Source organism: Delphinapterus leucas, chromosome 10 (assembly GCF_059928025.1).
Source record: "Delphinapterus leucas isolate spDelLeu-1000000601 "Yukka" chromosome 10, BTC_Dleu_Yukka2, whole genome shotgun sequence".
Lineage (NCBI taxonomy): Eukaryota > Metazoa > Chordata > Mammalia > Artiodactyla > Monodontidae > Delphinapterus > Delphinapterus leucas.
In genome coordinates this window covers 79,749,459-79,762,001 of record NC_143138.1, presented here as the reverse complement: position 1 = coordinate 79,762,001, position 12,543 = coordinate 79,749,459, and the positions used below count along the sequence as shown (strand labels likewise).

The window sequence follows — 12,543 nt, the reverse complement described above, 5'->3', positions numbered from 1 at the left end:
CTCCTCCTCCTCCTCCTCCTCCTCCGGCTCCTCCTGCGGCCCGAGCGGCTCAGCTCTCGGCAGGCGGCGGCGTTGCTCAGCCGAGCGCAGACGGGACCCTCGCCGCGAGACCTCAGCGACTCCTAAAGTCAAAAGTTGGCGGCGGGCGCCGGGCTCCGAGCGCTCTCCGCGGCCGCTGCCTAGCGTCGCCGCCGCAGCCGCCAAGGAGGACAGGAGGGAGGGGGGAGTGGGGGCGGCGGGGGAGGGGTGGGGAGCACCATGCAGTTTGTATCCTGGGCCACACTGCTAACGCTCCTAGTGCGGGACCTGGCCGAGACGGGGAGCCCAGACGCCGCGGCGGCCGTGCGCAGGGACAGGCTGCACCCGAGGCAAGGTAACGAGGCTCGGCCACCGGGACCCCTCTGGCCCTGTCGCCAACTCCCCAGCCTCCGTGTCCGACAGCGGGCACCCCGCAGCGGAGGCCTCTCTCTCTCTCTCTCTCTCTTTCTCTCTCTTATCCTTTTCCTAGAAAGAATGGTCTCCCGCTTTGCAGCCTCTCCCTTCTTTAGGTCATTCCCAGCCTATTTCTAGAGAGAGACACACTGTGGAACGAACTTTGTCGTCTCCCCCTTCTTTTAGCCGGATCTTTTCCTTCCCCACCCCAGGCCCCAAACTACAGTTACTTAGTAACTGGGGGCACCCCATCGTGGCGTGTTTTATTTTATTCAGGGTATTTGTCAGGATCTGTAATCATGTTATGTGTTTTGACTTATTCATTGTCTGGCTCCGACAGCGCCTAACACTGTTCCTGGCACATAGTAGGTGTTCAGCAAATATTTGTCCAGTGACTGAAGGTGAAGGGATTGACTCAAATGGGGGGGGGAGAAGGGGGAAGCTGGAAAATAACTCAGGACGAAACCGCCCACTTCATTTTTAAATTAAAACTTGCGGAAATTTGAATTATTGGTTCATGTGCCTCTGCTTCTCTCTGCAGTGAAACTATTAGAGACTCTGAGCGAATACGAAATCGCGTCTCCCATCCGAGTGAACGCTCTCGGAGAACCCTTTCCCACGAACGTACACTTCAAAAGAAGGCGACGGAGCCTTAACTCTGCCTCTGACCCCTGGCCTGCCTTCGCCTCCTCCTCTTCCTCCGCTACCTACACCCAAGCGCATTACCGCCTCTCCGCCTTCGGCCAGCAATTTCTATTTAATCTCACCGCCCATGCCGGATTTATCGCTCCAATGTTCACTGTCACCCTCCTCGGGGCACCCGGGGTGAACCAGACAAAGTTTTATTCTGAGGAGGAAGCGGAACTCAAGCACTGTTTCTACAAAGGCCATGTCAATACCAAGTCCGAGCACACGGCCGTCATCAGCCTCTGCTCAGGAATGGTAAGTGGACGCGCACCCCTCCCCTGCCCTCTCGCCTCCTCACCCGCTTCTAGGAGACTTAATTGCTCTCTCGCCTAAGACCCTCACTGCGCCGTCTCTGCTCTGGCGTTAAGTATCAGCTACAAACTTGTTTGCGTCCTACGCTTTGGGTGGCTACACCGGTCAGTGCGCGAGAGGAGCGCATGCATCCGCCCCCGGGGAGTTCTGGATGTTTCGGAGCTTTCTAGGGTCCGAATTCGACTCAGCTGAGTGTTGCCCCACACCGGTAGGTGGCTGGGAAGTCGGTTTCCAAACTCGGAGAGAGTTGGCCTTCCTTGCTGCAAACTCGGCCGCCCAGGAGCCGAGCAGCTGAGCGCAGGGAGAACCCGACTCCTTATTGGCGCGTCTTGAGTCGGGGGTGTGGGCTGAGAATCCCCAGCCACGGGTATGGGGAGTTCCTTCCGTGTGTCTTGGAGCGCGCTGCGTAATCTAGAGTCCCCACGTTCTCTCAGGGCCTTTTTTCACGCGCCAGGAACCCTGAGGCTGAGCTGGATTGACAGGGAACAGGTCCCGTCCCAGGAACGGAAGGGTGGGCCGAGGGCTCAGGGGGCGGGGAATGGGGCGGAGCCTTCCTTGGACGCTTTGCATTAGGGAGGAAACTGGGAATGGGGGTGCGGCGCAGTGCGACTCTGCACCCTGCTGGTGGGGTGGCCCCAAGAAGCAGAAATACTGGGAGAGAGCTTGGAGAGGCTGCCCGGAGGAGGTTTCAGTTCTTCTGGGATTTCTACCACCCACGGGGTGCCAGAGAATCGGAAAAGAGAGCCTGCGGCGCGCGTTTCCCTAGAGAGGGAAGGCGAGAGGGCGGGGCGGCCACCTCTCAGCGCTGCAAAATACGCACTTAAAAGGGGATCCAAGTTGATACCCCTACCCCCTGCTTAGTTACGCCCCCCCGCCCCACTTGCCCTCCAGTGGGCCCCATGCGGTGTCCGCCCTCTCCACTCTTGATATTTGAGGACCCGTTGTAAGGTTCTGACCCGAGCAAGAGCTGTTCTAGGACTTTCCCAAGCGACGTGCGTTTCTCCCTCGCGCTGTGACGCAGAAACTATCGCGGGTCAGACTCTCCCAGCGCACGGGCGCTCTCCGCCGTGCGCCCCCGTGATACGATTATTTTTTCCCCAGAGCACCCATTAACTCCCCGTCGTTACCTTTTCCAAGTGGGAGCTTGGATACTTACCCGGGGCTCTTGGCTGCCCCCTCCACGGGCTGCTACGAGTGGCTCCAGAGTCCCGCATCTGGATGTCTCATCTATCTCCGCTGCTCAACCGAAGGGTCGGGTGAGGAGCGAGGCAAGCTTGAAGACTCGGACGGGGGAGGGTTAGCCTGCTGGGATGCGAAGACGAAGATGAACGCCTTTAGCTCCCAGCAAAGCTCCCAGAGCCGCCGTACTTTGTTGACATGGTTTGGGGGTGGGCGGAGACGGCAGTTAGGCGAAGGGGAGGGGGTGCTGCAGTGAGTCACCACTGCCCCAAGACGCCTGCAATCTTTCTGTTCTTAGCAAGGTTGGGGTTTGGGTGGGCACAAGTCAGGTGCCGGAACCCAGGGCATCAGGGTGTACCCAAATCCCAGGGTTGTAACCCACAATTCCAGAACCTTACCGATAGGGCTACGTGTGTACGTCAAGTTTGTAAACAGCCGTCACTCCTCCTCCCTCCCCGCCTCCACACCCCGCTGAGTGGCCCCAGCAGTGGTATGTTTTACTGCGCAGGACCTTAGTTTCTATTGGCAATTTTAGGTGGCAGCTCGCACGTGTTAACTGCGGAGTCGTAACTCTCTCTGGGAACTGAGGGCCGGGACTTCAGAAGGACTGTCTAGACCTTGAGGAGTCCGTTTATATTGCGTTTAATTTGCAGTCTGGCCCTTTTTTTGGGGGGTGGGGGGCAAGGTCTGGCATACATACGAAAAATATGCGAGCTGGCTGTTTCTATCTTCAGGGACAAATCTAGCTCCAAAACCCTTGCCCCTTTGTATTCCTCCTGGAATTTATCTTTCTTCCCAAGATGCCCCCTTACCGTTTCAGTACTAATAGTATCCTGACGTTCCTCGTGGCCCACACAGGAAACCTTCCTGGAAATCTTCCACTCTTCAGAGTGAGTCATGCCAACCTTCCCCCCTCCCGTCACCCCACCGGTCAGTTACTAGTTTCCCTGAATTCCCTCTCAGATGCGTTTCTCACCTGTTCTGAACATCCCTACTATGACTGTAGACCTCTTTCCCTCTCTCTTCCTCTGTCGTTAGGACTGACGTCTACGATATATGCCCATCTGGCTTCTTCTCTGGCCTTTTTTCTTTAATCCCTGCCACACACTGCTAACAGATTACTGATGACAAGGCACAAGATCGCATGGCTACCCTGTTCATTTACTTCACAGACCGCCCCACTGCCTAGTGAACGACTGTAAACTCCTCCATCTGGCACTTCAGACCATTGACAGTGGACCTCCTCACCCCTTGCACATCCACATGTCCAGTCTCATCTGTTAAGCTTTCCTTCACAAATCCTGCATTTCAGGCAACCTGCTCTCACGCCTTTGTCTGCATTTCCCTCCCGTCCTAGTTCTACCTCATAGCCTTTGGGCCTTTGGATTTACTTGGTGATCTCACCCTGCTTCACATGCTCAAATCATACCCTTCTTTCAAAGTGTAACTAAGGTATCTTGTTCCCCAGGAAGCCTCTTTGTCATCCTTCAGACTGCTGTCGTCTCTCCATCTCCACTTTCATAGACTCTTACCTGCATCTCTCTTTGATGTTTAGTGTGCTGTCCCTTGTAGTATGGTTCTTGGAACACGTGTTCTATCCCCTTTTCCTTGGCAGTAGGGTCAGCATCAATTCATTTCTCTCCCGTATTGGAGCCTTGTATGTTATAAGCACTTAGTACCTGTGTTTGAATAAATGGTCACCTTACCCAAGAAAGTCAAGCAATTGTTATGTGAATCAGCCACAAAATTAATCTGACTTCATATAGATACCACTTATTGAACTCTTACTATGTGTCTTGTACTATACTAAGTATTTTAGGTATGCATTATTTCGTCTAAATCCTTACAACAGCCCAATCCTTGAAGCAACCGATTTTGCTGACGAGGACGCTCAGGCTTTGAGAGTTGGGGCCTTGCTGGAGGATTCACAGCTAGTAAGTGGCAGAGCTGGGGTTCCCACCCAACCCTCTGACCCGTACTCTTAACCATGGGCCAGAGAATGAATCTATGTTCTTATAGAGAATTTCAAAGTTCTTGTTTTTGTTTGTTTTTAACGGCACTGGACTAGAGTCAGGGTACCTGAGTTCTAGACTCACCATGGGTACTATTCAGCTGCTTTGGTATCACTGAAGGGGATAAGCCAGTTCCTCTCTCTGGGCCTCAGTTTCCCCTTTCAATAATCAAAGGTGCCAGATCTTCACCAGATGGGCTCCCAGATTCTTTCTCAATATTTATAGCCTGTCTCTAGTAGCTTTCCCGTGTTGTAGCCAGCTTCCTGCTCTGTGCTCAGAGAACACCAGAGTTGTATGTTGAAAATGGAGAGAGGTGCCTGGGTGAAAATAAACGTGTTAAATCACTTCTTCTCTGGACACCAGTTACTCTCTTATTTTGACACCAGACGACACCAGAGCTGTCTTCTCTTTAAGTCAGTGGTTCATGAGCCACACGGAGAGCTTTTTTAAAAATACAGATGTTAGTCGTCACCACTGGAAATTCCAAATCTGCAGATATAGGGTGGCACCCCAAATCTAAATTTTTTTTTCAACTTCCTAGGCAATTTTGACACTTAGGTGGGTTTGGGAACCCCAGTGTCTTAGCCAAGTGCTTGAAAACTTTATCATGCCTAAGAATTCTAAAATTTCAATTCCTGGGCCCTACCCCCAGATACTTTGATTCAGTAGATCAGATTTGGGGTGCGATTATTTGAGTATCTGACTAACTCCTGGATGATGCCTATGCTGCTGCTGACGTTCAAGGACACTCATTTCCCCGTGTCCAGGGGAAAATCAAAGGCCTCTGCCTTTTTCCCGCCACTGAGGGAAGAGGAACAATGGAGAAAGAAGAGCTTGATACTTCCCTTGAAACACTGCCCACCGGCATGGCATGGGGAACTTTTTAGTGTCCTTGTAATGTTTTGTTTGGGTGGTTCAACTTTGAATCACCATTTATCATTGGCAAAACTTGTTGGTACTTGGGAAGGGGAGGAGAAAGAGTTACCTCCTTCAGGGTGCTTGGAGTGATTGGCAAACGCAAATTGTATCCTGGTGGTTAGAGGCTGACCCTGCAACACCAAAAGCCACTCCTGTGTTCTAAGCCCTTACAAGGTATCCCTTTGCTAAGCCCTTCACACGCGTTATCTTATTGATCTGCACAGTAAGTGACAGTAAGTATTTTTGTCCTTAATTGATAAACAAGGAAGCTGAAGCTCGGAGCAGTTAAGGAACTTGCCCAAGGTGGGTGGGTAAGTGGCAGTGCTGGGATTGGAACCTCTGGCAGCCTGACTGCAAAGTCTTATCCCATGTCACTCCCTATGGCCAAGGGAAGGGGTGGTAAGAGACTCGTGTGCCAGTGTCACAGGTGGCACCACCTTGAGTGCCTTGTGGTCAACATATGCTTTCTATTTTGAAGTCATAATAAGGCTTCCTTGGGTAGGCTTTTGCTTTTGGGGCTGATACTTGTCCCTGAGTTTCCAGGCTGTCTTAATGCACAGAAACACTCTCTTTCAACAGTCTGTAGGAGTGTATATAATTAGAACTTGAGCACCAAGGAAGTATTTCTCACAGACAGCTTTGGATAGCAGGTGCAATAAAGTAGAGTCCAATCAAGGGTGAGGTACTGATACGGCAGAGAGTGGGAAAAAAACCAAAAAAAAACCAACAAAAGAAACAACTGCTTTTCCAAATATGTCAGGAGGAGTTTTCAGTTTAAGCAGCCCTCATGGGAAAGGGATTGGGTAATGGTGCCGTTCACTTGGCAACGTTCCACTGTCCTTTTCCTCCCAGTGGCTGAGTTATATTAAATCAACCTCTCATCTCTCTTTATTTGCAGCTGGGCACATTCCGGTCCCACGATGGGGATTATTTTATTGAACCACTGCTGTCCATTGACGAGCAAGAAGGTGAAGAGGAGCAAAACAAACCCCACGTTATCTATAGGCGCAGCACCCCTCACAGAGAGCCCTCAACAGGAAGGCGTGCGTGTGACACCTCAGGTATTTGCTTCTTCCCTCAGCAGAGACCCCCCGCTGTGTGAGCTGGGTTAGTTGCCAGGCTACAAAGATGTAGCCCTTTCACAGGCTACAGAGCCCTACCATTTACATTGTCTTTTATTCAGTCTTCAAGCCAGGTAGGTATATCCCCATTGTATCAGTACAAATGTGGAGACTATGAAGAGCTTTAGTAACGTGTCCAAGGTCACACAGTGAATAAGTGACAAATCCAGGATTCGGACTCAAGGAGCAGTGACTCCAAGCCCACTCTGGGCAGAGCTGCGTCTTTTGTTGAAGTTGCTCATGTTTAGGCTTATGCTTTAGTAATGTCTTGAGGCTATTGTCGCCGTATCCTCAATCAGCAATTGCTTGTGTTTTCTTGCTGGGTTGGTGTTTTCTATTCATTTGGACTTTTTTTTTTTTTTTTTTTTTTTTTACAATGTAGGGTTATGAAAAAGTCTTAACAAATGCAACGCACAAAAACTTCTATATGTTTATGGGAATTTTCCAGTCAACTTCAGTTTAGTTAATGTTCTGTGGCTTCAGGAAGTATAGGAATGGAGCTGTGGGTTGCACTGTCAGGTGTCAATCGAGTGCATATATGCCCACCATAGATCTTCTTCCATCCTGGTCAGATTCTTTGAGGCTCGGTGCTGACACACTTGGCCAATGTCAGGGGCATGTCCTCTGGGCACACCGGAAAGCTTATGCTTCTGTATGCTTCTCATTCTGCAGTCCTGAAGCACCCTTTCACTGTCTTTGAAGCCTTGGTCCGTGCATTTGGTCCTGTGTTTTAGGATGTTTGTTAAAATACCGTCTTTTTTATTCTTGGACTTCCTCTTTCTGAAAATTTATCCCTCTCCCTATTCTTTATTTTCAAAAGTTGCTTCCCCAAACTAAATAACTTCTCAGGGTCTTTCTGGCTTCTCCAAATAAGACCAAAATTCAAGACAAAGGGGGTTTTCCTAAAATGATCACTTGTTTCATCTTGTATCTGTATCAGGTTCTTCCACTGTGACAGAGTGTGAAGTCCTGTACTCCCCTGGAATTATTACTTCTAAAGTGAATCCTTTAACAAGGGATGACATTGGCTGCTTATAACCTGGTACAGCCAAGTTGTAGCATATGGCATCGTTAAGTCTTTCGGCTTTATCCCATCCAGTCCTGTGTTCTTAACCACCAGGGCTAGATGGAACATAACTAAACTATTCTGTCAGTTAGACTCTCTACAGAGCCAAGGGGTGGAGGTGGGAGTCTGAGGGAGGGGTGTACTCAGAAACAATAGCCAGGGTGCCACGACTGCCAGCTGCTGGCAAGTTCAATGGCAAGACATTTATCACATCTTTTTGACCATGCTAGTAAGAATGTTGACCTTTACTTCTTGAATTCTGAAATCTGAAATAGCCACTGCATATTTTATACATGTGTCTAGAACATACATATATCATGTAATAAAAAGGAAATAATGTGATTCAAGAGAGGAGGAGAAAAGTCTTTCTTAATACTATCATTCCAAAAATCCTCAGGGTTCACTTTTCAATTTAATTATCCAGTTAAGTAGACGTTTGATTTTCTGGACTAGAGGACAAGTCATTGTCAAGTTCAGTTGAAAACACAAAAAGGAGGGAATCTGGAAAAGTAAAGATTGAGGACAACAAAAGATGGCTTAACTTTTCAAAACAGCTTTATTTGGGTTCTAATTATCGGTGGGGGCCTTTGAGTGCCACCTTTCGAATCACCAGTGCCAACTTTTAGTTTTCTTTCTGGTTTTTGCTTGCCAGTGACCGATACGACAGGCCCTTCCTTCACCCCGTGTGATGAATCAGAGGCCTGGCAGTTTTGATTGGCTCTTTCAAAGGTTGCTGCTGGACTGTGCCACTCTGGTTTCTCTCTTCCAGCTGCTTCTGCACCCCTTCTTTGAATTCAGATGCAGGCGGCTCAGAACGGTTGGAGAGAACTTTGGAATATGGCACAGTTCACCAGCAGCCATTAGAGGGATGGACCAGCAGGTCACGGAAACCTCCAAAACCAGGTAGCCTTGGCACAGGGAGTGAAAGCTGGTGGGGATGGGAGAAGTCCCTCCGGCCAGAGGGGAAAGTATCCTCTCTGCAAATGTCAATTCATTCAGCTTCAGGGATTTCCCCTACTAAGAGCAGCGGTTGTTAATCAGAGATAAACTTTAGAAGTACCCTGGGAGCCTCATGCAGAGTCTTTAAACAAACAAACACCTCTTGCAGGGAAGTGAAATAGAGCAAGAATCAGTGGGTTTACTAAGTGCTCCAGGTGATTCAGAAGTTCAGCTAAATGTGAGAGTTCCCGCTAAAGTTGGATTTAGGGCAGTAACCACTGTCCATAGCCAGTGCTGCCTTTGCCCTGGACTTGGCTTTCTCCTTCACTGCTTTCCATCTTCTCTTCTCATAGGGTGATGAAATATTCGAGCTAGAGGAAACTAGCTCTAGGTCAACATGCTAATTCTACCCAGATGAGCAAAAACTGTAGGCCTGGGATGTTAAGTTACTTATTTCCAGGAGTGATACCCTATATATTCAACAAGAAACCATCAGAATTTGAGGTCACCCAAGCCTGGGAGCAGGCCCCTGGAAGCCCCATGCTGAGCTAGGTGTAACCCTTTAGTTGCTGGATTATGACGGTCTTCCCGGGACAGGGCACTGTGGCGGTGACGCCTGTTTCCTATAGATGGAATAGAAGTCTTGCTCATTTCTGATTGTTGATGTATGTCTAATTTTCAAAACAGATTCTGAGATAACTTTATCAAAAAGACACGTGTAGAAGGAGTCTTATATAGTGAAAACTTCATGGGTTTAGAAAGGAGTCTACAACATAATTTATTCATTCATGTGTGCATTTATTCATTCAGCCATGAGCTATTTATTGAGTAACTCCTCTGTACCATGAGGATAAAACGAGGAACCATCTTTATTCCAGTAAGATGTGTGACCTCAAGCACGTTTAGAGCATAAAGTAAGAATAACATATACCTTCCAAGGGGGTAGTCAGGACTAAATGAGTATGAAACAATGGAAGCTCCCGGGACAGATGGTAGACAGTCACTGAAAGGGAGATTTATTTTTAAAAAAAGATTGTAAAAATAGAAATTAAAACACCATAGCCAGGGAAAGAAAACTCAAAATACCAAAACCCAAGGTTAATCAGATCTCTGTGGTTAAGCTTAGAGCTTCTTGGTTACCTGGTCATAGAGGGCCCATAAGGGACTTGCCCAGGGTCCCCCTGGCAGCGAGCAGCACGACTGAGAGCCCTTTCTGTCTGCATGTTTATCTGTACCTAATGCAGCATTTTGAAATTTTATTTCTTGCAGCTTCCTCTTAGCCCAGTGACTCTGTTTCTCTTATGCCCTCATTGGTTGTGTCTGTGTGTATGCATGCGGGCCACTTGAGTGCATCTGCATCGATTTGTGGTTTTCATCCTGTTGGTGGGTCCCTCAGAATTCAGGATGGAGTGTGGCATGGCTTCTCTTCCTTACAGTGTGCCCTTGAGACTCGTTCCCCCCTACCCACTGGGTCCTCAGTTGAGGTCACTGAGGTGACTGCCTGCCCGCCCTGCACATCAGGGGGGCCAAGTGGTAGGCTCGTGGGAGCCGTTTGGGAGAGTTTGTTGCCTTTATAAGCCACTTCCTGCTGATCCTTCGCATTGCATTTCCAGATGACACCCCAAGTTTTGTCTCACAGACACTCGCTCTTGGACCCTGGATTTTGCACAGGAGGATTTAGTTGTTTTCATTAGTGACAGAGACGTGTTTCCCAGTAGGTGAATGATGGGAAGGCAGGGGAGAAGGCCAACAGAAGGCTGTTTTGTTTACCTGGGCCTAAAAGACAGTGTCTCGCTGTTACTCAAATGCCTCTCTCACCCTCCCATCTCAGCAAGGCTAGCTGGTTTGTTTTGTTTTTTTCATAAGGCATTTAAAAACTGTACACTTGTTGACCCATCAGTGCCACTTCTAAGGAAGTAATTGGACAATTGTGTATAGAGGTTTATGTGAGAATACTCAGTCTGGTGTTGTTCAGTATAGCAGAAGGCTGAAAACAACCTAAGTGCCTTTGGTTGGAGGATAGATCAATGATTTATGAAGTCTGCATTTGATGGATTCCTGTGCAGCCATTAAAAATGATGGCAGACAAACACAGAAATAGATATATTAAGTGAACACACGAGTGATGAAGTTGTATGTAGGGTATGAGGTCATTTTTTTTTAAATGATGGCGAAGCGTGTGGAGGAGCATATATGTATAAAGAAAAAATCTGAAGCAACGTGCACAAAAATGTAAAAGGGACTGTTTCTTATTGGTAGGAACATAGGCAGTCCTTCCCTTTTTATTTTATATTTTTATACAGTTTTTGCTGTGATTCTATAATAGTTTCATAATCAAAAAATGCAGTCCAAAAAATGCAGTTAAAAAGAAATGGGGGTGGTGGCATGTAGTTATTTTGTAGCCCCGTGGCACTTGTCACCGGGGAGCAACAGCCAAGCCAAGACACCATGTTTTTGCCTTTGGAATGAGATAATCTCAATAACCAGGAAGATAAAATTCCTGCATCGTGGCTACTTCTTTGGGACACCAGGGTTGGTCAGAGCTGAGGCTCCATCCTCACCCAGCTAAACTGCCTTGTGGCTGTTAGACTAACCAACCGTAGGATTACGATGGGATTACCATGGCTTAGTCTCTGTTAGGCACTGGGGACTCTGCCCGTCACCCCCATTAGAATGTACTGTCACTTCTTGGTTGGGCTCCCAAGGATGCGATCGCAGAGACTGGGAAATACAAGATGTTGATTAAAGCCATCATTTTGGGGGCTCTTAGGATGCCCCTGTGGAATCACTGTGCTACACACTTCCGTACATTGTCATATGTAATTCATTCATCATTACTACAGGGTAGGTATTATTATCCTTATTTTACAGCTGAGAAAATTATAGCTCAGTGATGTTGAGCCACTTGTCCAAAGTCCTACAGCTGGTAGGAAGTGGGCCTGACACTTGAACCCAGATCTGATTCCAGGGTGCTATGCTGTGAGCCAGACTTCATTGAAAACACAAATGGAAGCTGCCATCTAGAAAATCCTTTTTCACTTAAACTTTCAGAGCATTTGTTTTCCGCAGTACGCGGGCCTCTCACTGTTGTGGCCTCTCCCGTTGCGGAGCACAGGCTCCAGACGCGCAGGCTCAGCGGCCATGGCTCACGGGCCCAGCCGCTCCGCGGCATGTGGGATCTTCCCGGACCGGGGCACGAACCCGCGTCCCTTGCATCGGCAGGCGGACGCTCAACCACTGCGCCACCAGGGAAGCCCGATTGCATTTTTATATGAATTATTTTTTTTAATAATTTTTAAAATGCCTTCGTAGAATTTGATTTGATATGGGGAGGGTTGCCTGCTGCCCGGAGTTCCCACCAAGGCTCTGATGACTCACGGAGGCCTGTGTCTCCAGCTTGCCTCCATTGGAGTGTGTACTTGTTACACATTAACCTCTTGGATCCGATTAATAATTTAGCATAGATTAGCTGATTAGATTAGCTGCCCTGAAAGTTGGGCCCAAATGGAGTGAGAGACGGAGGTAAGGAGCAGACCTCTGAGGGGGGGCTTCAAGTAAACAACTCTGGGACAGCTTGAAGGTTCCAGGCAGTGACAGAAGCTTTGGCTGCCCTCGTAGTCCTGCCTGGATGTAAGCAGGTCTGGTAGTTGTGGGCTAATTAGTGATTTGTGTGAGAGGCCAGCGTGCTGCCATTTTCCCACAGCCGTTTTCTCTCCTCAGATCCTTCCCCTCAACTTTGTAGCCTAAGAACAGGCCACACTGAAGGAACCATGTGCTGGTCAGTGTGAAAGCACACTATGAGTTTTTCCATTTACTCCTGGGGCATATTCCGGGGAGGAAGACGTGCCAGTTATTCCCACTTTCCAGATGAGAAAAC

The 12,543-nt window shown here is 48.6% G+C and overlaps 1 protein-coding gene across 1 annotated transcript in view; it reads left to right on the top strand.

The window, feature by feature from the left end:
* Window positions 1-206: 206 nt before the first annotated feature.
* The window catches only part of ADAMTS9 (ADAM metallopeptidase with thrombospondin type 1 motif 9), a 173,873-nt gene continuing 161,536 nt past the window's right edge, over window positions 207-12,543 (top strand). The window contains exons 1-3 of the mRNA XM_089919522.1: window positions 207-373; window positions 974-1,374; window positions 6,439-6,601. Coding sequence (XP_089775648.1) covers window positions 259-373; window positions 974-1,374; window positions 6,439-6,601 — 679 coding nt within the window. The 5' untranslated portion in view covers window positions 207-258. The remainder of the gene's footprint in view (window positions 374-973; window positions 1,375-6,438; window positions 6,602-12,543) is intronic.